The 25,286-nt window shown below is 41.9% G+C and overlaps 1 protein-coding gene across 6 annotated transcripts in view; it reads left to right on the top strand.

The window, feature by feature from the left end:
• SMARCA2 (SWI/SNF related, matrix associated, actin dependent regulator of chromatin, subfamily a, member 2) overlaps positions 1-24,950 on the top strand; it is a 181,508-nt gene extending 156,558 nt beyond the window's left edge. For all 6 annotated transcript variants that reach the window (XM_045043019.1, XM_045043015.1, XM_045043017.1 and 3 more), the window contains 5 exons: positions 5,194-5,299; positions 5,781-5,882; positions 8,811-8,943; positions 22,730-22,872; positions 23,971-24,950. In XM_045043019.1, the coding sequence (XP_044898954.1) occupies positions 5,194-5,299; positions 5,781-5,882; positions 8,811-8,943; positions 22,730-22,872; positions 23,971-24,006 (520 nt within the window). In that variant the 3' untranslated portion in view covers positions 24,007-24,950. The remainder of the gene's footprint in view (positions 1-5,193; positions 5,300-5,780; positions 5,883-8,810; positions 8,944-22,729; positions 22,873-23,970) is intronic.
• Positions 24,951-25,286: the final 336 nt, after the last annotated feature.

Here is a 25,286-nt window from a genome sequence, read left to right as displayed (position 1 = left end):
TTAGATTAGATTTTTGACTTACAGCATGTTTTCAAAGAAGGTAACCCAGTAAAAGTGTGTGAAACCTACTTTATTTATGGATGATGATATGGTTCCAAAATACATTAGCGTGTAAATCCTCATTTTGTTGAATCAGAGGACATTGTTGTTAATATTTATTTATGCTCTGGCATATCTCCTTCTGGTCCTTAAGTTTATGACTTTTTAAAAATGTAGTTGCACTTGTACTGCATTTACAGTCTGATATCCTGTGTTCTTTTGTTTTTTTATTGAAGGTCACAACAAGGATTTTTCCCTTCTTTAAGGCATAATCTTAAAATTCGTAATTTTAGACTCCCTAACATTCTGTTGTCCTTTCCTCAGTAAACATTTTGGATGCGTTACATTAGTCGCTTTAAATAATGCCATGATGAGCATCATTTATGCAACTATTATATGTACATACTTATGTATTACATATATATTATTTTATTCACCTAGGATAGATTACCAAAAGTAGAACCATGTACCATGGTGTAACTGTATTTAAGACTCTTTTATTTTTATTTTTTTAAGAGAGTGCATACACGTGTGAGCCAGGGAAAAGGGCAGAGGGAGAGAGAGAATATTAAGCAGGCTCCACACTCAGCTTGGAGCCTGATGGGGGGCTTGATCCCACAGCCCGAGGATCAGGACCTGAGCCGAAATCAAGACTGAGCCTCTCAAGCACCCGAGCATTTAAGCTTCTTGATAAAGCCTTGCTGTTTTTACTGAGCTGCGTGAGCCCTTTATAGACTGCTGCTAACATCCGGTCATTTACCTTGCATTAACCTGATGTAACCTTATTTTTGTTGGTAACTCAGGCACGTCCTATATCTACGGTCCTAACGCTACCCTTTGGGGTGATTTTTAACGGCTGCCACCGCCATTACCAAAAGCAAGTCTACCGTCATCCCATTCTGTGTTGCCATAACCTCCTGTATTCTTGAGATTTCCAAGCTTGTTGGGAATTCTCAGTCAGTACTCTAGTAAGACTCAGGTGAGAGACCTCCGTAGTGAACACGGAGCACAAGTAATTGTCATACCTGTTTTGTGCCTGGCCCAGGTGTCCAAGGGCTCCCTGGGAAAGTAGGGTGCTGTCCCCTTCAGGTGCATTTTTAAGTGGTTTGTTTTAAACCTCCCAGGAATCTGACCCTGAAAAGCAACAGCATGCTTTCACCTACTACCCTCCAATGTTGACCCAGTTTTAAAGTTCTCTTCCCAAAAGATTTCCTGTGTTTGAATCCTTGAGGACTATAGTAACTTTTTTTATTTTTTGTAAAATCCTTCCAAGTGGGTATTTTAAATCATGACATCACTTCTTTAATGGGGGCAAGATAGGTTTTATTTAGTTAACAAATGCAAAAGTGTGGCCGTTTCGACATGAGCTAAATTCTTTTTTTTTTTTTTTTCCACAAGTGTCCATTAATCCATGCTTGTCAACACATCGACCTGGGCAGAAGAAAAGAAAATCATAAAACAGCAAAAAACAAAAACAAAAACAAAAAACAAACAAACTAAAACCAAAACCAAAAAAACCTCTTGCCCAATACCTGATCTTCCTAGTTTGGTTTTGTGGGGAACCAGAACAGCCGGCATTTTAAAGCAGTAGGCTTCTTAGCAGTGTTAGTCTTCTGTACTCTTCCAGGGAGGCTACGCCTAAAATGTAACCAGAGGTTCCTAATGTTTGCAGTCACCATTTTAGGGTCCTGGTAGTACAGACGGGAAAGCAGTGCCCTCTGGTTTGTGGACGTGATGGGAGAGAAACTGGTTCCCACGTGAAGCCCCACGGCCACGGGAGCCCCCATCGTATGCTTGTGTATCCACGTGTAGTGCGCACACCTATCAGCAGTACGTGCAGGGTTTGCACAGCAGCATTTACATGGCGGCACACAGGGCCTTTCTGTGTCACATATCACGCTCACGTGGCCCCCTGCCCGGTCACCTCTGGAGAGAGCTATGCTTGCCCAGCGTCCCCTTGTAGCCCTATCCCTCCGCCACCCACGCTCTGCCTTCTCACGTTTCTTGTTCCTTGACAGATCAGTGTATGAAATAGATCTGAAATCGCAGACCCTCAGTGGATCCCTGTTTTGGGGGAGGGCAGCGGCTATATCCCTTTTGTCTTGGGGAAGCTGCACACTTCCAGCCGACGATTCATACTTAGGCCTTAAACTATATAAAATGACATCATGGAAAATACCTTGGGGGATAGGTTAAGCATTTCAACAGAAACAGAACACCTTCTGCAAGCCATTGTACAATTAGTCCATTGTTCTGTACTTTAAAAACACACACACACAAAATTTTCCAGCACTGGAAAAAAAAAAAAGGCATTTGAAAAGGTATATTGAAAAAGCCTTTGCTCAGCTTAAGTTTGAGAAAGAAATGCCAAGAATTCAAAACTCTTGTCAGGCTGTCTCACTTCCTTTTTCATTTACTTTTTTTTTTAACCTTTAATTTAGGAAAAAATAAGTTACTGTAGTGATCTGTCAACATGTGGTTCTCCTACGTCCGTGCATTCTCTCTCTAGGTTACACAAAGCCAGATGTCTTCCTGACATTCCCGCCCAAGCTGGCCATCAGAACCCCTGGTACCAACAGGAATGGGAAAGGCTTTTAACTGCATGTACGATGTTCTTACCCTCTTTGGAAAAAAGAAAAAAAAAATACATAGGGGAATTAAGTTCCGGGCAGTGAGGCACCAAGGGTTAGCTTGGCAGTGCGAGTATCTTCAGTTTTTATGGAAAATGGGTTCTTGATCTTGAAGTACGATTGGAGGCATGGAGCCTGGGAATTAGTAATCATGTGGGGGGTTGACCATGATCTTTATGGGCATACAGGAAAGATACTGTCCCGAATAGAAGAGTCAGGTCATCAGTACAGAGCTGAGGAGGACTGACATGTTTGTATGATGATCCAACCAACATACCATTAGAGGTCTTTTTCAGTAGCTTCCAGATCTTCCATTTGCCCCAGTGCTCCCTTGTTCTTAGGCAGAGGGGAAAAAAGGAAATAGGACCAGAATATTGAGTGAGCGTTAACTTTTGAAACCATATCAACAGAAGAAATTTGTCTGATTTTTCAGAGTCTCAAGAATTTTCAGCTCTCTCCTTTAGGAGCACAGATAATTCTGGACTTGTCTCGTGACAGGGTCTAGAATTCCCACAACCCGACTAAAGACAGAGACATCAGACCAAGATTGTTTTGGCCATTTTGCCCCTGCTGGCAAGCCCTTTATCACGTTCTTGGTGCAAACAGCTTATTTCTTATTTCACCAAGAGCCCTGCTGAAATCAAGGGTCTGTGCATCACAGGTGTACAAAGCAAAGATGTCCTTGTAATCCATCAATAGAAAAATGACACCATCTGTTGGCAATGTCGAAAATGACATCGTGAAGATGTCATTGAGGGTCAGGTGTTAAATCTGAGATTACAAGGAGGTCTGACTCTTTGTTGAGAAGACACCGATAGAAATAGAAAAACTGATAGCTAATAAATTGCCTTTCAGATACTTCTTTTCAAACAGGTAAAACGTTTGTGTGTCTAAATCTCAGAATGGGAGGAAAAGAACAAACCAGGAATTGTGGCCCTATGTTGAAGGTGACCATAAATAAACTACTTTTTGTCATATTTTGCTGGTATAATTTATGGAGGTACAAATAGATTTATCAGCCTGGGGAGAGGGGGGTCAGGGCGGCTGTGGGGTGGGAGAAACTCCTTGGCTCTTCCCACGATAACCTAAAAATCTAATTCCCTGTTAAACTGCAGTCTTCTTCAACCTCTGGTGTGTGCCCCCTGATTTCCATATTCATGAGGCCCATGTATATATTTTAAAAAATAAAACAGAGGACCCCCCCCCCCCCGCCCCGTATGATAGAAAAAACTCGCCCATTCCTTTGACAGCGGATTTTCGGTTAATTTATGCAGGCCCCTTTGCACTTCAGCATTTTCCCCACTGGTTGCTAAGCAACCCTTTGAGTTACTGCGCATGCCTTTTTTATGATAACTGTCATTATGAATATTTTTTAATTATACAACTGGGAGTATGGATTAAAACAGCATATTGTCACTCATTCTTAGCCACAGCATTCTCCCACACTCCTGGAATCCCCTTCCGAAATTTACATGGTAGTGATTTCTGTCTATTTATCTATTTATTTATTTATTTATTTTTGTATTTCTGCCTTCACAAAGGAAGTAGAGACTGCATCATAAGGGAGGCAAGATTTTGTTGAAAAATGACCATACCATACCTCACAAGCTACCATCGATCTGGATAGGCCAAGCCAGATATTAGAATCTTGAACCTAAATTATGAATATCTTTGTTCCTTCACTCATGTCTGCTTCCAGTATTAAGTGATGTTGAAGCTTATAGTGCCTTATAAACTGTTTTTCGAAGTTGCAAATTACTAAGCATTTGTTGCTATTAAATTTGCTTTCAAATAAAGCTACCATGAATTTGAGGGAGGGTCCTGCACTAATCCCAGAAACACGAGGTTATCTGCGCTTGCTAAATATGTTTGTTCTTTTCTGACCAAATGGCCATATGCACAGAAGTGCAGTTAGGCAAGATGAAGGGGTTCCTCTGGCAAATAATAATAAAGGTATGCGTGGTTCACAGTATGTAACAAACACTGTAAAAGGACTAACACAGAAAAGAAAGCGACACAAAAGCTTTTCATTTGAGTTTCCAGAGTCATATTCTAACATACTATTTTTCTGAATATACAGGGAGTTTGAAGACAAAGGGGTGTGGAAATAAAGCCATTGTAATTTTTTTTCTTGCCAACTCAATTATTATTCATTAAAAAATGGAGTGGTTGGTTGAATAGGACACTTTTAAATGTTTCTATCAAAACAGAGATCTGTTCACTCTGAAAGAGGAACTCACAGTGGACCTCGCATATCATGTGTGACAGAAGTGGGGATCTAATGGCATTTTAATGTGATTTTGGAGTTAGCACAAGGAGCATTAATCTCTAGTTGTGGGATTTTTCCTGGATTTAAGGGGCCCCTTGTCTATAATACGTGGGATGCAGTTTTTTTTTTTTTTTTTTTGGTTTTTTGGTTGGTTTTTTTTTTTTTTTTTTTTTTTTTGACATTTTCTGAAATAAAAGCTTTCCTTGGTAGTACGTGACCGGATATGGTTTTGTTTGTTTCCCCCCAACCTTACAGTTCAGGGCGGCAGCTCAGTGAAGTCTTCATTCAGTTACCTTCAAGGAAAGAGTTACCAGAATACTATGAATTAATTAGGAAGCCGGTGGATTTCAAAAAAATAAAGGTAGATATTTTGTTTACAAACTTTATAAAAAAAAGAAAAAGGTAAATTCACTGAAATGATTACAGTCAGGGGTTGGCAGTGGCATCCTGTCTGACCACCGTGGGCCTCCACCCCCGGCCCCAACTCCTCCATCTAGGGCTTGTCCCTAGAACAGTTGGGATATATCCTTGGGCCTTGACATGTATATGACTTCATCATGTCACGCGCCCATAGTGTATTCGGTTGCATTTTACTTCAGAAGTTTCAGACTCCTCCCCCCAATCTGGGCAGCTCCTTCCCCCTTGCAAGAAGGAATCCCCGTGGGAGGGTGGCCTCTGTGAACAGTGGCCCCTAGAGTTGTGTAGCCCCACATCCCTGGCAGGGCGGTTATGAAGACAAGGGAGGCAAATCAGGCTTTTTTGGACCAAGTAAGGATTTTTGCATTTCCCCCCCCCCCCCCTTCCTCTTCATTAACCTCAATTTTATCCAAAACCTGCATTAGGAGAGGATTCGTAATCACAAATACCGGAGCCTGGGTGACCTGGAGAAAGATGTCATGCTTCTCTGTCACAACGCTCAGACGTTCAACTTGGAGGGATCTCAGGTATGTGTCTTTGGTTGCCTGAAAAACTTTTCACCTTCGATGTGCTTATGTGCTTTTAAGTGATCTATTTCATTTTCTACTATTTGAACCACTGCTACTCCCCCCCCCCCACCAGGGGGTGCAGAATCAAAAATGAGAAATAAAAGCCTATATCGTACGTGAGTATGCAAATAAATTGAGGCTTTGGCTCTTTCAAATTAAGGCCAGCCTCTGTATCATAGCTGTGCTATAGCTCCTATTTATGCTTTCCCTTCAAGGCTTGGCTTCTAATTGGGGTTGGAATTCAAGGAAATCACTTAGCATAATGCTTCAAGGCTAGAGGTATGGTTTTCTGCTTTTGTAGAGACCGTGCACTTGATTATACTTCACCTTCATTTTTCTGACCGTAACCGTACGTCAGGAAATGAAAATACTTTGATTTAAAGCAAACGAACAAAAAAGGGTACACGTAGAAAAAAGAACCATTGCCTTTAATTGCTTACAGAACATGCTTATCAAACCAACCGCAGTGAAGAAGTCCCCTTTCTTACTGTTAGCAAGTCTTCAAGTATACGAGTCAGTGATACTCAGCTGATTAAAATAACTGGCGAGAGGATCCTCTCACGGGAATTATACCTCAATTCCACTCCCCTTTTGTAAGCACCCCCTTTTCCCCTGTCTGTATTTCTGCTAATGCTCTTGTATCATGATGAAGAGAGGAGAGGTCAGTGTGCCTGCCAACTGGTACAGTGTTAAGCCACCATTCAGTTCCTTGAGCTTCTCTCCTGATCCTGTTTTTAAAATCTTTTATGTCCATTCCAATCATGAAACTGGGGAACAAGAGGACCCTCGCATGGGCCTTTTATGCCTTTTAGGAAAAGACTGTGCGTTTCCAGGTTAACGGCGGTAAGTCATGGCCGACCTCAGCAGTTCTTGAAAGCAGGCCTTCTGCAATCCAGACCCTCTTGAAAGAAGGCTCACATGGAAACCAGGGCAGAGAGGGTAATAAGCAGGAGTCGACAAGGATGTCTTCCTGTGAATGACCCCTTGCAGTCGCCGGATGGACTTTTGGGTTCGTCATACTGGACTTGGGCAGCGTGGTGCTGTGCCTCCGGGTCCTCCGGTCCCCCTCTGGTGCCACAGCCGCCCTGTCTCACACGTGAACTAAAGTCCTAAGTGGTCTCTTGGCCGGCTTCCTTCTCCGTCCATCCTGGAAACATGTGGCTCACTCTCTCACCAGCAACTTTTCCTGCCCATCTACTTCCCACCATGTGCTATTAGATTCTAGAAGGAATTGAATCTCCATAGGCTGCTTTCCAAAGTCGTACCGTACCCTCACACTATAGCCTCTGTCTCTGCTGCTTTTCAGGCTAAGCAGTTAGTTCGTGGTCCAGTCACACCTGCCCCATGAACACATACCCGGATGCACCTGCTGCCGTAAGAAATAGGACAGGGAGAGAGAGCCCGTGTGCCCTTTATGTGGTCACAGGACCGCTACATCTTGCATAACGCAGTCCACCGTCACCACTAGGAAATTGACCTTGCTTGGTGCAATCCCACGTGTATCATACTCTTGCCTCCCCACCTTTCTCACTTGCTGTCTTTCCCTAAATAGCCCCCTCCCTTCTCAGCCCTGATGGAATCCTCCTCACCTGTGCATATCTAGCTGCATTCTGATTTCTGGCAAATTCTACCCCCAGTGGCCCCACCTCAGAGCCTCTCCCCATCATTTCTTCCCTTGTACTACCTCTGGGGCTCACTGTGGCTCTCCCAGTCACCTTAATGAGTGTTTGGCTTCTCACAAAAAGGATTATGTTCTAGATCTAGAGTCCAAGGCCATTGGCTTCCGTATTTTTTTTTAATTTGGCAAAACACCTAAAATGTATCGTTTTCACCGTTTTTAAGTGTGCAGTTCAGTAGTGTTAAGGATGTTCTCATTGTTGTGCAACAGATTTCCAGAACTCTTTGGTGAAGCCGAAACCCCCTACCCGTGAAACACCACCCCATTGACCGCTCCCGTGTCCCTGGGAACCACTGTTCCACTTTGTGTTGCTACAAATTTGACTACTTCAGATGTGTCATATAAGTGAATCAGACGGTATTTGTCCTTTTCAGACTGGCTTATTTCACTCAGGGCTATGTTCTCAAGGCTCATCCAGGTTTTAGCATATGAAAGGATTTCCTTCCGTCTTAATGCTGAATAATACCCCATTTTCCTTCTGTACTGCATTTTATTTGTCCGTCAATCCACTGATGGACACCTGACTTGTTTCCACCTCCTGGCTGTTACGAATAAAGGTGCTGTAAACATGTGAGTACAAATCTCTCTTTAAGACTTTGCTCTCAATTCTTCTGGACATATACCCAGAGGTGGGATTGCTGGATCGTATGGTACTTGAATTTTTCATTTTTGGAGTAAAAGGACCATGTTTGAGCTTCAGATCTCAGCAACTACCGCACAGGGCTGTGCTCAGGTCTGTGCATACACTTGAAAGTGAGGTATTGATTGGAATAGTCATGGCCAGTACTCATAAGCCAATAATAAAGAACAACTTCCTCCATTTTGTTAGGGGATCTGCATTCTAGACAAGGTTGTGTTACCACAGCATTCGACAAAACACTTCAAGGAACAAATGGAAGTTTTGTAAGTGTTCTGTGTTGCCACAGTTGTGAGGATATCTTACGCAAGTCTACCCTTCCCTAAGTATGTATGCACACGTACGCACACAATTTCAACCACAAGTGGACTCTTTTTCCGTAAGAATATGTGTGTCTATAGTAGAGTTCAGCGTTTTCCTGTTGGGTTTCCCGCAGGCATAAAAGCTAACACTGATGTTTCTAATAGGATTCACGTACAGCGAAGCGGGTGTGTGCCCTGACGAAGAGACTGTGGCTGTGATACTGAGTCCTCAGCTTGTGTTTGTAACCGGTGCCCCTGTGACCCTTTAGATCTATGAAGACTCGATCGTCTTACAGTCTGTGTTTAAGAGCGCTCGGCAGAAAATTGCCAAAGAGGAAGAGAGTGAGGACGACAGCAACGAGGAGGAGGAGGAGGAAGATGAAGAGGAGTCCGAGTCAGAGGGTAAGCCCAGGCATGTGTTTCTTCCATTTTTTGTGCCTCTTGCCACCTGCAGAGACATTTCCACAGATGCTAACAAAACAGATGTTCGAGTCCGCCATTCTGTGGTCTCTTGTGTCCTTGCTGGGCAAGCTCAGGCAGTGTACTTAACCCTGATCAAGGTCAGTGTTCTTCCCTACAAAACCGAGGTATGAGAAACATCCCCAATGCATGCAGAGAGCCTAGCATATAGCCAGGCTCGTAGCAAACACTCGCTGAATGTTGTCTTGGAAAATTAGTGTAATACACATTTTCTACCAACGTAGCTGTTAATGACACCTGTCTGTTATGGGACACAGAGGCTCCCTAGCCCGGAAGGACTGATGGAGCGTTGATTTCTAGGCATCCCCGCTCCCCCTCGAGTTTCTGATTCTGTAACCTGTGTGTTGGGCTCAAGAGAGAGCATTTCTGACACTTTCCCGGGAAATCCTGATGCTGTGGGGGCTCAGGAACACACTGTGAGAATCCTTGTCTTAGAAAATAATTGTCAAAGTGAGTTGGAAATGGGGTCCATTTTGTCCGTCATGGATCCAGTACTGATCTGCCTTTAAAATTTTGATATTTTGTTCATCATGGATTTTTTTGGCATTAGCCTCAAGTATTTCAAACACTGCATTGGTATGTTTATCTCAATTACTTAGTTTCAGTGCCTTCAGAAATTGTTTTAAGTTTTGAAATTTAACTCCAGAAAAGTTAACATACAGTGTTCTGTGAGTTTCGGGTGTACAATACAGGGATTCAGTAATTCTCTACCTTTTTCAGTCCTCTTCATGATAAGCGTGTGCTTTAATCCCCATCATCTATTTCCCTATCTGCTGCCCCCCCACCACATCCCTTCTGGGGGATCAGTTTGTTCTCTGTAGCTAAGAGTCTGTTTCTTGGTTGTCTTTTTCCTTTGCTTTATTTTTGTGTTTGTTTGTTTCTTAAATGCCGCATATGAATGACATCATATGGCATTTGTCTTTCTCTGGCTTAATTTAGCCTAATACTCTCTAGCTCCATCCATGTCATGGCAAATGACATTTATTTTTTATGGCTGAGTAATATTCCTGTGTGTGTGTATCACATCTTCTTTATCCACTCAGAAATTTTGCACCCAAGGCAAATACCTCTTTTGTGGAAGCTTCCTCCCAGGTGCCTTCAAAAGTCTAAATTGATTACCTAAGTATGTTCTCACCCCTACCTCCTCCTCTCCAAGTAATTAATCTCCGCCATATACGGTCTTCTGTGTAAAACAGTACAGGTATACTTCAGAAGTTGTTTTTTTTTTTTTTATTAGATTTGTTCTTCATTACAAACTTAGTACAGACAACTTGGAAAAAATTTTTTTAAGAAAGGAAAATGTGTAATACCGCTACCCCATATACATTTAACATTTGGAGAATGGGCCTTTCAGTTTTTTTTCTCCATATATTTTCTTTAGAAAAGCACAGCGCACTGTTTTGTAGCATAATTTTTCTGTATTATGAACATTTCCCAGTAGCAGTGAGTGTCTTAATAACAGCAGTATCCATTAACGTTCATGAATGAGGCGAACAAAATACATCGATATCACTCCTAAATAACAGTGTCCTGAACGTTTTTACCCAAAAATCACTGCAAACATTCTTCAAACCTCTGATTCATGCCTATTGCCCCACAGAATGGGGCACCCGTCTTTGCCAGCGGTGTGTCCCCACACCCACATCCCTGTGTCCCCACACCCACATCCCTTCTCCATGACATTCTCTTCAGTGATTCTGCCTCCTACTCATTTTACATTTTTCAATTGCATGTGGTTATTCCCCGGTTCTGAGATCCCAGTGTTTGATGATGTAGGTCTACGTAACTTGCGCGAGCTCGATCTTTCCCGATTTTAAAGCCACATTTCTAATCTGTTTTCAAATATCTGCCCTCTTAGCCTCATCCGTTGAGGTTCTCAGAGCTCTCTGGAGACTTGATGTATTATCTTTCTATGGCTGCTTGTACAAATCACCAAAATGGAGTGGCTTAACACAACGCGTAATTAGGACCTCACAATTCTAGAGGTCACAGTGTGCTGTGGGTCTCTCTGGACCGAAATCAGGGTGTTCATGGGCCGCGTTCCTCACTGGAGGCCAGAACCCATTTCACGTGCATCCTTCTCATGCTGTGTCTTTTCGACCTCTTTTCTGCCTCTTCTTGCACTTTTTTTTTTTAACTGAGATATAATGACATGTTAGTTTCAGGTGTACAATGTAAGGATTCCATATTTGTATATATTGTAAAACGATCACCACACTAAGTCTGGTTAATATCCATCACCACAGGGGCGCCTAGGTGGCTCAGTCGGTTAAGCTTCCAGCTCTTGGTTTCAGCTCAGGTCATGATCTCCCTGTTCATGGGTTCGAGCCCTGCACCGGGCTCCGAGCTGACAGCACGGACTCTGCTTGGGATTCTCTGTCTCCCTTCCTCTCTGCCCCTCCCCGACTTGCTTTCTCTGTCTCTCAAATTTTAAAAAACTTAAAAAAAAATAGATCCATCACCACAAATAGTTACAAATGTTTTCTATTGCTGAGAACATACAAGATCTACGTTCTTAGCAAATGTCACATACATAGTCACATATACTCCTGACTTGTTTCAAACCTGGAAGTTGTACCTTTCAACCCCTTTCAGTCACCCTCCAGCCCCTACCTGTGGCAACCAGCCTCGGGGAGTGTTTTGGTTTTCTTTTTAGGAATTTACATTTAAGTAAGATCATAGAGTATTTATCTTCCTTATCTTACTTAGTAGAATGCCCTCTGGGTCCATCCATGTTGTGAGAAATGGAAAAATTTTTATGGCTGATTAATAGTTCACTACACACACACACACACACACACACATTTCCTTTATTCACCCATCGGTGGACACTTAGGTTATTTCAAATCCTGACTATGAGTCATGCCACAATGAACATGGGGGTTCACACATCTTTTCGATTTAGTGTCATTTTCTTCATGTAAACTCCACAGGTGGGATTGCCAAATAATAAGGTCTGTTTTTAGTTTGTGAGGAACCGCTATACAGTTTTCCATAGTGACTACACAAATTTACATTCTTACCAACAGGTTACGAGGGTCCCCTTTTCTCTGCATCCTCGCCAACGCTTTTTACTTCTGGTCTTTGGGATAGCGGCCCTTTTAAGAGGTGTGAGGTGATGGGTCTTTGTGGTTTTGATCCACATTTCCTTGGTGATGAGTGGTATTGAGCACCTCTTCGTGTACTTCTTGGCCATCTGTATATGTCTTTGGGAAAATGTCTGTTCAAATTATTTACCCATTTTTTTAATTGGATTGTTTTGCTATTGAGTTGTAGAAGATCTTTCATATTCTGAATATGAACTCCTGAAGGGATAAGATTTGCACACACTTTCTCCCATTCACTAGGCTCCTTTTTCATTTTGCGGATAGTTTCTTTTGCTGTGCAGAAGCTTTTTCATCTGATGTAGCCACACGTGTTTATTTTTGCTTTTGTTGGCAATGAGTTCTCAGACATAACACCATAAAGTCAAGACTAATGTCAAGGAGCTTCCTGCCTATGTTTTCTTCCAGGAGTTTGATGGTTTCAGGTCTTATGCTTTCGTCTTTTATCTTCACTGAGATAATTCTTGTTATGTGATATTTGTATGGTGTAAGATAGTGATCCCGTTTCATTTTTCTGCATGTGGCTGTCTGGTTTTCCCAACACCGTTCCTGAAGAGACTGGCCCTTCACTGTTGTACCTTCTTGGCTCCTTTGTTGTAAAGTGACCATGTGTGTGCTTCACTTCTGGGCTCTCTATGCTGTTCCATTGATCTGTATGTCTGTTTTTAATGCCAATACCATACTGTTTTGATTGCTTTAGCTCTGTAATATAGTTTGAAATCAAGGAGTGTGATACCTCCAGCTTTGTTTGTTTCCTCAAGATTGCTTGGGCTACTCTGGATTGTTTGAGGCATCACACAAATTTTAGGGGGATGTTTGTTCTATTTCTGTGAAAATTGCCATTGGAATTTTATACATTGCATTGAATCTACAGGTTGCTTTGGGTAGTATGGGCATCTTAACAGTGTTATTCCAGTTGATAGCACAAATATTTTTCCACTTGTTTCATTAATATTGGATAGTTTTCAGTTTACGTGTCTTTCACCTCCTCAGTTAAATTTGTTCCTAGGAATTTTTTTTTCCCAAGGCAACTGTAAATGGAATAGTTTTAATTTCTTTCTGAAAGCTCATCACTAGTGTTTAGAAGTACAAAAGATTTTGGTATATTGATTTTGTATCCTTCCATTTAATTCTTTGATTAGCTGTAACATATTTGAAGTCTTTAGCGTTTTCTATATACATTATCTTCTGCAATTAGTGATAGTTTCAATTCTTTCTTTCCAACTTGGGTGCCTTTTCTTTTTCTTGCCTAACTGCTCTGGATAGGACTTCGGGTACTGTGTTGAATAAAAGTGGCAAGAGTGGGCGTCCTTGTTTTTGTTTCTGATCTTACAGGAAAAGCTGCCAGCTTTTCTCCATTGAGTGTATTAGCTGTGGGCTTATATATAGCCTTTATTATGTTGACGTTTGTTCCTTCGATATGCACTTTGTCAAGAGTTTCTGTCATAAGTGGATGTTGCGTTTTTTCAGATGCTTTTTCTACATCTATTGAGATGATCGTGACTTTTATCCTTTGTTTTGTTAAGGTGGTATATCATGTTTATTGATTTGTGATTTGAACTATCATTACATGCCCAGAATAAATGCCTCTTGAGTGTGGGGTAGAATCCTTTTAATGTATTGTTGAACTTGTACTGCTAATATTTTGTTGAGGATTTTTGCATCTATATTCATCACAGATAGTGGCCTATAAAATTCTTTCCTTATGGCATCCTGGTCTGGTTTTGTTATCCGGGTAATGGACTCAGAAAATGAGTTTGGAAGTGTTTCTTCTTCTTTGTCTTGGAAGAGTTTGAGAGGATTGGTATTCATTCTTCTTTGAATGTTTGGTAGAATTCACCAGTGAAGCTGTCTGGACCCAGACTTCTATTAGTTGTGAGGTGTTTGATTACTGATTTGATCTCCTTGCTAATAATAGATCTGTTCATATTTTCTTACCTTTTTATGATTTGGTCTTGATAGGTTTTATATTTCTAGGAATTTATCCATTTCTTCTAGGTTGCCAAATTTGTAGGCATATAATTGTTCACAATGGTCTCTTGTGATCCTTTGTATTTCAGTGGTATCAGCTGTAACTTGTCTTTGATTGATTCTGACACCTCTTTTTTTTCTTACTGAGTGTGGCTAAAGATTTGTCCATGTTGTTTATTTACAAGGAACCAGCTTTTAGTTTCAATGTTATTTTCTATTGCCTTTTTACCCTCTATTTATTTCTGCTCTGATCTTTATTATCTCCTTTCTACTAACTTTGGACTTGTTTGTTCTTTTTCTAGTTGCTTGAGCTGTAAAAGTAGGTTGAGATTTTTCTTCTTTCTTGATGCTTCATTCATTGTCATGAACGTCCCTCTAAGAACTGCTTCTGCTGCAGGAGTTTTGGTATGCTGTGTTTTTATTTTCATTTGTCTCAAGTTATTTTTTAATTTCTCCTTTGAGTTCTTTGTTGACCCATGGGCTGTTCACTACCATTGTTTAAGCTCCACATGTGAATAATTGATTTCTCTTTTCATACCACTGTGGTCAGAAAAGATGCTTTGATATTTCAGTCTTCTTAAGTTCATTATTTTTGAGAGAGGCAGGGGGAGACAGAGAGGGAGACACAGAATCCGAAGCAGGCTCCGAGCTGTTAGCACAGAGCCAGGCGTGGGGCTCAAACCCACTAACCGTGAGATCACGACCTGAGCCAGAGCTGGACATTTAACCGACTGAGCTTGATCTATCTTTCCATTATTTGTGACATCTTTAGTTTCCTTCATCACCACCCTACAATTTGCAGAGTTCAAGTCTTTCATCTCTTTGGTTAAATTCACCCCTAGGTAGGGGCGCCTGGGTGGCGCAGTCGGTTAAGCGTCCGACTTCAGCCAGGTCACGATCTCACAGTCCGTGAGTTCGAGCCCTGCGTCGGGCTCTGGGCTGATGACTCAGAGCCTGGAGCCTGTTTCCGATTCTGTGTCTCCCTCTCTCTCTGCCCCTCGCCCGTTCATGCTCTGTCTCTCTCTGTCCCAAAAATAAATAAACGTTGAAAAAAAATTAAAAAAAAAAAAATTCACCCCTAGGTATTTCATTTTTTTGATGCAGTTGGAGGGAGTGTTGTTTCCCAAATTTCTCTGATAGCTATTAGTATATAGAAACACAAATGATTTCTGTATGTTCATTTTGTATCCTACTACATTGCCAAATTCATTTTTTTGTTCCAGTAGCGGGGTTTTGTTGTTTTCAAACTTTTATTTAAATTCTAGTTAGCGTGTAGTGTAATATTGGTTTCAGGAGTAGAATTTAGTGATTCATCAGTCACATAGAACACACAGTGCTCATCATAATCAGTGCCCTTGTTAATACCTGTCACCCATTTAGCCCACCCCCCACCCACGTCCCTCCATCAACCCTCCGTTCTGTATATTATGGTTTGCTTCCCTCTCTTTTTTCCTTTCCCATACGTTCATCCATTCTGTTTCGTAAAATTCCACACATTCTAACAGTGTTTTGGTGGAGTCTTTAGGCTTTTCTGTATTTAGGATCGTGTACTCTGTCCGTAGTGACAGTTTTACTTCTTCCTTTCCAACTTGGACACCTTCTATTTCTTTTTCTTCAATACCTGCTCTGGCCAGGACTTCCACTACTACGTTCAAGAAAAGTGGCAAGAGTAGGCGTCGTAGTCTTTTTCCTCCTCTTAGGGGAAGAGCTCTCAGTGTTTCACCACTGAGTATGTTGTTAGCTGCGGGTTTTTTGTATATGGTGTCTTTTATGTTGAGCTATGTTCCCTCTATACCTACTTTGTCAAGAATCTTTACCAGAACTGGCTGTTGAATTTTGTCAGGTGTGTTTTTGGCATCTTATTGAGATGGGATTTTTATCCTTCATTTTGTTAATAGGGCATATTACATTGTTTTGTGGATTTGAAGCCTCCTGCCTCCCTCGAGTAGATCCTACCTGATTGTGGCATGTGATCTTTTCATGCATTGTTGAATTCAGTTTGCTAGTATTTGGCTGAGAATTTTTGCATCGGTGTCCTTCATGTATATTGACCTTTGGGTATCAGGGTAATTAATGCTGGCCTTGTAAGATGAGTTTGAAAGCATTCCTTCTTCAGTTGCTGGAATAAGTGGAGAAAGGATAGGTTATAACTGTTAATTGTTTGGTAGAATTCACCTGTGAAGCTTTCTGGTTCTAGATTTTGTTTTATGGTTTGGTTTTAATTTTTTTTAACATTTATTTATTTTTGAGACAGAGAGAGACAGAGCATGAACGGGGGAGGGTCAGAGAGAGGGAGACACAAAATCTGAAACAGGCTCCAGGCTCTGAGCTGTCAGCACAGAGCCCGACGTGGGGCTTGAACTCAACGGACCGTGAGATCATGACCTGAGCAGAAGTCGGCTGCTTAACTGACTGAGCTGCCCAGGTGCCCCTGTTTTATGGTTTTTTAAATTACTGATTCAATTTTATTGTATTTGCTGTGTTCAGATTTTTTTATTTCTTCGTAACTGAGGCTTCTTAGAAGGTAGTTTCTAGAAATTGATCTATGTTTTTCTATTTTCCAATTTGTTGGCATATAATCGTTCATGGTAGTCACTGATTATGCTTTGTGTTTCTGATTTTAAGCCCTCTTTTTCTCTTAATGAGTCTTGGCTAGAGGTTTATTTTAGTTACCATTTCAAACTTCTAGTTCATTAATGTTTTCTATTGTTTTTTTAGTCTCAATTTCATTTATTTCCTCTCTGATTTGTATTATTTCCTTTCTTCCATTAACTTTGGGCTTTCTTTTTCTAGTTCTTATAGATGTAAAATCAATAGTTTATTTGGGATTTTTGTTTCTTGAGGTAGGCTTGAATTGCTATGAACTTCCCTGGTTTTGTTGCATACACAGACTTAGGACTACTGTTTCCATTTTCATTCGTGCAAGAGACTTTCACTTACTTTTTGATTTCTTTGTTGACCCATTGGTTGTTGAGGAGGATGTTGTGTGGTATCTATGTATTTTTTTTTCCCAATTTCCTTCTTGTGAGTGATTTCCAGTTTCATACTGTAGTAAAAAAAAAAAAAAAAGCTTTACACAATTTCATTCTTCTTACATGTATTGACAATTGTTCTGTGGCCCACCATGTTATTGGTACTTGATAATCTTGTATGTGCCTTTGGGAAGAATGTATCTTCTGCAGTGTTTGGTTGGAATGTTCTCTCTACATGTATGAATTTCATCTGATCTCATGTGTCATTTCAATCCATCAACTGATTTAAGCGAGATGATACACTCCTCTACTTTCATTATATTGCTGACATTTTCTTTCTTTATATCCTTTAATATTTGCTTCATGTACTTAGGTGTTCCTATGTTGGGTACATAAATATTCATCAATATTATATCTGCTTCTTGGATTGACCTTTTTTATCATGATGTAAAGCCTCTCCTTCTCCCTTAGTACAGTCTTTGTTTTAAAGTCTGTTTTGTCTGATATAACTTTTGTTGCTACAGGTTTCGATTTGTGTGGAATATATTGATTTTCCATTCACCTCCCTTTCAGTCTGTGTGTCTTCAGATCTCAAGTGAGTATCTTCTAGGCAGGTCTTGCTTTTTCTTATCCACTCATTCAGCCTATTTGGACTGGCCTATTTAGCCCATTTGTATTTTAAACAATTAATAATAGCGGTGTGCTCACTGCCATTTTTTGTTCATTGCTTGCTGGAATTTTTATGGTTCCTTTCTTCTTTTGCTCCTTCCTCTGTGGTTGCCTGACTGGGGTTAGTGGTATCCTTAGACGTCTTTATTTTTTGTGTATTTACTGGAGGTTTTAGCTTCGTGTTACCAGGAGGCTTACATACAACAGTTTATATTTATTCAGTCCATTTTAAGTTGATAACAACTTAGGTTTTAACATATTCTAAAGCTCTACAGTTTTATTGTCCCCACCCCCTCCACGTTTTAGGTTTTCAAAGTCACATGCTACATCTCTTTATTTTGTGTAATACTTACATATCTCCACTAATTATTGTAGTTATAGTTATTTTTACTACTTTTGTCTTCAACCTTCATATTAACTTTACAAGTGATCCGTTCACTACTATTTGTTCATAGGAGTTGCTCCTAACTTGCACCCTTTGTTTTTAGCTTGAAAAGTCCCTCTTACACTTCTTGAGGTTGATGAACTTTAGCTTTTGCTTGTCTGCAAAACATTTTTCTCTCCAGTTCTGAATGATACATTTGCCAGGTAGAATGTTCTTGGTTGGCCTTTTTTTTTTTTTTCTCTTTGAGCACTTTGCATACATCTGTTACTCCCTTCTGGCATAGAAAGTTTCTGCTGAAAAATCTGATCGTCTTCTGGGGTTTCCCTTGTACTTGTCCAGCTGGTCCAGTTTTGTTTTATTCCTTCTTCTGTGGATCTCTCCTCATGAAGTTTTCAGCTCAGCTACTGCATTCTTAAGCTCTGGGACTTTGTTTATTTAGAGACAGTGAGCAGGGGAGGGGCAGAAGGAGAGAGAACGTTAAGCAGGCTCCGTGCCCAGGATGGAGCCCAGCTCGGGGCTTGATCTCACGAGATCCATGAGATCGTGACCTGATCTGAAATCATGACCATGAGATCATGACCTGAGCTGAAATGAAGAGTTGGATGCTGAACCGGCTGAGCCACCTGGGCGGCCCAGCTCTGATTCTTACTGGGTCCTTGTTTCTATTTTCTGTCTCCTTGTGGAAGTCCTGTGTTAATCCATTCTCCTACCCAGTTCTGTGAGCACTTTTATGGCCATTATTTGAAACTCCTAACCAGAAAAAGCCCCTAAGAGAATAGAGCTAAGTGATACACCTAAACGTGTACCTTCCTCTTTCATTGAGAACATTATACCTCTGTCTCTCCACCTCCCTGGAGTCTGTGTTGGTTTTGATGCACTCGTTAAACCATGGCTTCTCTCGGTCTTAAAAGCTTAACCGCTTGTTGAAGACGAAACTTGTTCAACTCTGCTCTACCTCTTGGTGGTCTCTCACACCTTTGTGATACTCTGAGCAGCCTGTTTTATTTTCAGTGGTTCCCAGTGGTTAAGGTTGTGCCAAGAACCAGTCGTGGTCTGAAAGGGGAGGATCTCCGTGAGCATGGCGGTTCAGGCTGCTTAGATACTTTTAAAGTGAGCCAACATCTACAGTGCTGCTGGGTCATAAGCATAAGCTGCGGGCCACCAGAGCCAGATGTCCCGGGGCTGGCAGACATAAAAACCATGGCCCTACATGTAGAAATGGCCCTTTGGGATCTCCTGGCTCTCTCTGGAGTGTGGCGGAGGAAGAGCTCAAAGGTAAGGCCTGCCCTGCTAGGTCTTGCACAAGGATTCCTGCCTGTCTTTAGATAGAGGTATGTTTCATTAGAAGATTTTCCCCTCACACCGCATCTGTGAAACCAAGTTAATAGGTCTCTTTCACTAAAAGATTGGCGTTCTTGGACTCTTGCCTTTTGCTTTGCCCTGGGGTGGGGGTGGGGGTAGCTGCCAACATTGGGCACCAGAGGAGGGTACCAGCTCCTGTCCAGGAGATACACTGGTGAGGTAGAGGGAAAGTGCATGATGCCTCCACCCCGGGGAGCACCCCAGCAGGCCTTTATAGAAGTGCATCAGATGAGGCACCCACTGCTCAGGCTGAGCTTTTAATAAAACAAGCCTTTTTCACTTAAAGTCTGGGTGCCTCGCAATCACTGCCCCTGTACTGGGTCCTGGGCCAAGACACCCCATTTTGCAGCTCACTAGAGCCTTGTGGGGGTTCTTGGATGTGAGACTCGTTAGTTTTCCAAGTTAGATGTTTTAGGGACTCCTCTCTCGGCTGCAGGTCTTAAAACTTGGGGTGCCCGATGTGGGGCTCAAACCCTTCACTCCTCAGGGAGCATCTCCAGGTTTTGCGTTAACCTCCTGAACTGGAAGCACCACCCCAGGGGTGGGGTTTATGGTGAGAATGTGCCTCAGCCTCTCCTCTTGATGTGATGTTTTTTCCTCATTTGCCTAATGTGTAGAAGTCACTTAGCTAGTTTGGGGTCGTTGTTTGTTTTTTTTTTTTTTCCTCCTGCAGAAATTGTTCTGTATATAGTTGTAGAATCAATGTGTCCTCAGCAGGTAAGTTTGGGACTTCCTCTTCTTCTTCTGTTAAGGACTCAGGGCTCCCCTGGTTAATCCAGGCTTATCTCCCCTCTGAAGGGCAGCTGATTAGCAACATTAATCCCTTTTGCCAAGTAATGTAACATTTTGGGGATTAGGACAGGGACATCTCCAAGGGGCTGTTATTCTGCCTGATAAAGGACAGTTTTCATGGGTACATAATGGTGGGATCATAAAGCCATAGGATGCTGTTTGTAGTGCTTACCTGATAGGTCCCATCTTTTAGTCGAGTTTTGCATGACAGCTTTTTGGAAGTAACACATTCACTGACACACAAAATCGGGTAGCTTTCGAGTATCTCCCACTCTGAGGTGTATTTAAATTATCTTCTTAAAGAAGTACTTTCTTACCTTTACTGCCAGCCTTCTGCCCTTTCCCACCTCGCGTGGATTTTCTGTACTGCAAATGTCAGGAAATGCTCCACCTGTGTAGATAAAGATATTTCATGTCTTCTTTTCGTTTAGCAAGTTTTTAGAGGCAGCATGCCCAAGTGCCTCAGTCGGCGAAGCATCCGACTTCGGCTCAGGTCACGATCTCGGGGTTCGTGAGTTCGAGCCCCACATTGGGCTCTGTGCTGACAGTTTGGAGCCTGCTTTGGATTCTACGTCTGCCTCTCTCTCTCAAAAATAAACATTAAAATTTTGGAAATTTTTTAGAGGGTTTTTAGAGGCCTTGCTTCACATCCTTATGCATTAATAGGTCAGCCTTTGCACCCTAGCTTTTCTCCTTTTCCTAAATTACTCCACACACAACAACAGGGCCATACCTGATAGCTCATGATGCAGCAGACATTTGGGCCCAAGGAAGGGAAGCCTTGACTAGAATACTATTTTGTGTACTCGCATTTGCCCACCTTTGCTGCATTCGGGTTGGGTGGAGAACATACTTGGGAACTACAGTTCGGAACAGCTCCAGTCTCCTCTTTGTGGATACCCTGTGCTCTCAGGGAAGATTTCATTTGTGTCAATGTTTTGGTGGGTCCCTCCTCTTCACAAAGGAAGTCTGAAAAATTCTCATCGTGGTTAAGTGTCCGGCTCTTTAAATAAACTTGAAAAACTCTCATCTCTAAGCTTCCTTCTAGAACTGTAATTCCCTCCATAACAATATCCATTTCCATGTGCCTTGAGACCCAGTAAACATGATATTCCAGTCTAACCGGTTTGAATGAGGGCTACACATCCTTAGTAACTTCATCATCGAATCCTAAACATGGTATTCCACGGACATCCGTCCTGGCCCAGTGCCATGGGACGGATCTTCCTTGTACATTGGAATACGCACCTGCCTCTGTGGTATTTATTGCACGTTGAATCCTCCCTCGTGTTCTTATTCCTGTCCTCAGAACAGCTTTGAAAGGGAAGAGGGATGCCAGTTTTTGAAGGTTCATTGAGTAGAATACTGGTAGAAATTTACCGTGTGGATACATGTTCACCATCTCTCTCCTCAGTTCTGCCAAACCTGTCAACAAATATTCTAAATTTGAAAAAAACAAACCTGGGAACTTCAGCACCCACCACTAAAGGGTTAAAGAATTTTTCATGCACCCTTGAAGTAGAACATTTACAGGCTTTAGAAAGAATTAGGTGGGCGGCGGAGGGTGGGTGGTGTGCCTGGGTAGCTCAGTCAGTTAAATGTCCAAGTTTAGCTCAGGTCATGATCTTGAGGTTTTTGAGTTCCAACCCTGCATCAGGCTCTGTGATGATAGCTCAGAGCCTGGAGCCTGCTTCAGATTCTGTGTCTCCCTCTCTCTCTCTCTCAAAAATGAAAAATACTTAGATTTAGACCAATATGTATATGAATGGATAGAAATGTCCCACATATATGAGAATACAGGCAAGCTGTCACATTTGAGCATGCATAAAACAAAGTGTGTGTGTGCATGCGCATGCTTGACATCTTTATGTAATTATAAAATGTAAACTGTTTTTTTCTGGAAATAATCACCAGAAAGAGAACAATAAGGAATTACTAGAGATGGTGGGAAAGGAAGCATACAATCATTTAACTTTGCATTTTCTACCTTTCTGTGCTGTTAATATTATTCAACTATGTGAATTTTCTTTTTAAGTCAACTAGAGTGATCTCCATAGTAACACGGGCCTTCAAAAAAATTTTTTTAAAAGCCTTACACTTATTTGTACTTTTTCCTGAAAACCCCCCCCAGGAGTAGGAAAGACAGCTCTGTTTATCCTGCTGAGGGAGATCCCTGTCTGGCCAGTTAAGAGAACAGCCAAAGAACCCAGCCTTCTGTAAGACCTCATCCTCATGCTGGCTCCTTAGGGTGATGATGTTAATCTATCCTCCTAACCAAGAAAAGTCTGTGAGTGGAAGGGGGTGCTAACAGGACCATGGAGAACAAGCCTGAATTGAGAGGGTTCTGGATACTCCTCGACCTTCTGATTTGTCACCTGCAGCTTGGCGCCCTTTTTTACTACCTGCAGAAGGACTTCCCGCGATGGCTCACTGTGGTTTTGTTTTTGTTGCAGCAAAATCCGTCAAGGTGAAAATCAAGCTCAATAAAAAAGACGAGAAAGGCCGGGACAAAGGCAAAGGCAAGAAAAGGCCGAATCGAGGGAAAGCCAAGCCCGTAGTGAGTGATTTCGACAGCGATGAGGAGCAGGAGGAAAACGTAAGTGGACCAGGCTTTGACTGAGGCCCAGAAGCCCTCTCCCCACTTTCCCTCTTTCGTAACCCTCTTTATTTTCCAGAAATGGAAACACCCAAGACTTGGGGAGATTTTGTTATTGAGGGATGTGAACTAAAGCTGCATGATCTAGGACAAAGAATCGCGGGCTTTGTGTGTAGGGCCTTTTTCATGGTCTTCAAAAATGAAAAACCAGTCAATGGTGTTTCCTTTCCTCCTTCCTTAATCTTCCCGTCACTTCCCTCCATGGCAGGTTATTTTTCATGGTGGAAAAATTCAGGAGCACTTCTGGAGCCAGGCCCTGAAAGAATCACCTTCCCATATGATCCATAATTAAGGTTTCTCTTACTTGCAACATAGCCCAGAAACCAGGGCCAAGGTTCCATGTGCTTACCTCCAGGTCATAGTAGCAAACCACGGAAGTTGAATTCAGACCCAAACAGCACAACACCGTCCCCAAATTCTGGAGGCAAGTGGCACTGCTGGCAGAAACTTCTGCCACCGGCCTTGGGAAATCCCCTCCACTTATTCACTTTCCAGAAGACCTCATCAGGCTATCGCTCGCCCCCCTCTTTTTTCTTCTTCTGGACAGAGAATTTAACGTTTTGGTCCGTGGGCTGCAGGGCACCACCATTTGGGTCTGATGAAAACATTTGAGAATTCTTACCCCAGCCCCACACCCAGCCTTCACCCTTGGCCCAGGCTTTTCGAATACATTTCAAATGCTGTGTTTTCTTTAGAAGACGTCCCCGTGAGTAGACATCCAGTGTATGGTACTTTTGCCTCTGGTGAATTTTCCAAACCCATAGTGTTAAAAATAAGAATTATCAGCCTTGAACTTTTCACGCCACAGTGAAAGAAAGCAAGACAGTAGTACAGATGGTGGGAATTGCTTTGGGATTTCCCAGCGGGGGCTCCCCTTTTTAGCTTGAATTCCTCACAAGCGTCTCGCCATCTCGACACAGAACGAAGAGACTTGGGTTGACTGTTTCCAAAATGTCGTGTCTTTTCTGCCTTGCCCTCGGGATGGTTTATTGCTTCTTTTTCTTAGGTGTCATTTGCTTCATTTTGTCTTGTTTTTAGGAACAGTCAGAAGCAAGCGGGACTGACGATGAGTGAGGAGTACGGGCCTTTTTTTCCTCGGTAGAACGGAGTTCCTTTGTCCCCTCTCTCATTTCTGCCCAGTGAGTTCATTTGTCCTATGGGCCCTGGGTTGTTTCTATAGCATCTTCATCTATAAACTAGCTTTAGGATAGTGCCAGACAAACATATGATATCATGGTGTAAAAACACACACACACACACACACACACACACACACACACACAAATATTTGTAACATATTGTGACCAAATGGGCCTCAAAGATTCAAAGATTAAAACAAACAAACAAAGCTTTTGATGGAAAATATGTGGGTGGATAGTATATTTCTATGGGTGGGTCTCATTTGGTAACGGTTTGATTGTGCCTGGTTTTACCACCTGTCCAGATGAGAAGATTTTTTTGTCTTTTTGTAGCACTGATAACCAGGAGAAGCCATTAAAAGCCACTGGTTATTTTATTTTTCATCAGGCAATTTTCAGAGTTTTTATTTGTTCGGTATTGTTTTTTTTTTTGTTTGTTTGTTTACACTGTGGTACATATAAGCAACTTTAATAGGTGATAAGTGTACAGTAATTAGACTTCACCTGCATAGACATTTTTCCATTTTATGCTCTATGATCTGAAAAAAAAATGCTTTTTGAACTGTATACGATTTATGTCTACTGTAAACATTGCTGAATTTTTTTTTTTTTTGCTCTTGATTTCAAAAAAAAGTTTTGTTGAAAACGCTATTGAATATTGCAATCTCTCTAGTGTATTGGATGGCTTCCTTTGTCAGCCCGATCTCCTATGTTACTGATGTGTATCGTCTCCTTCTCCCTAAAGTGTACTTAATCTTTGCTTTCTTTGCACAATGTCTTTGGTTGCGAGTCATAAGCCTGAGGCAAATAAAATTCCAGTAATTTCCAAGAATGTGGTGTTGGTGCTTTCCTAATAAAGAGACAATTTAGCTCCACCAACACTGCCTCTTGTTTTTTGAGTTCTAGGGGATTGAAACCGTGGTGCCTGAGTGAAGGTCTCCTGCAGAGGGCTGGGCAGTCTCTTACTCCGGAAGGCTTGGGGGGAGGGGGGGGGCGCGGAAAGACCTAGAAAGCTGGTCTCCTGGAATGAACCAGGTTTGTCTCAAGGGAGAGCCCACTGCTTTCAGGACTTTAATCTCAAGCAACAGGAGACATCTGGTGCCATGGACCAAGCCACACTAAGCCCCTGCTCACCCTTTTCTAGTGCTTTAAATTCTGTTTACTAGCCAGATAATCTATATGGTAATATAGATTTACAGTGTAATATGGTATGTA

Source organism: Felis catus, chromosome D4, assembly GCF_018350175.1.
Source record: "Felis catus isolate Fca126 chromosome D4, F.catus_Fca126_mat1.0, whole genome shotgun sequence".
In the NCBI taxonomy this organism is placed as follows: domain Eukaryota; kingdom Metazoa; phylum Chordata; class Mammalia; order Carnivora; family Felidae; genus Felis; species Felis catus.
The sequence above is the reverse complement of the archived record's forward strand: the minus strand, read 5'-3'. Positions and strand labels throughout refer to the sequence as shown.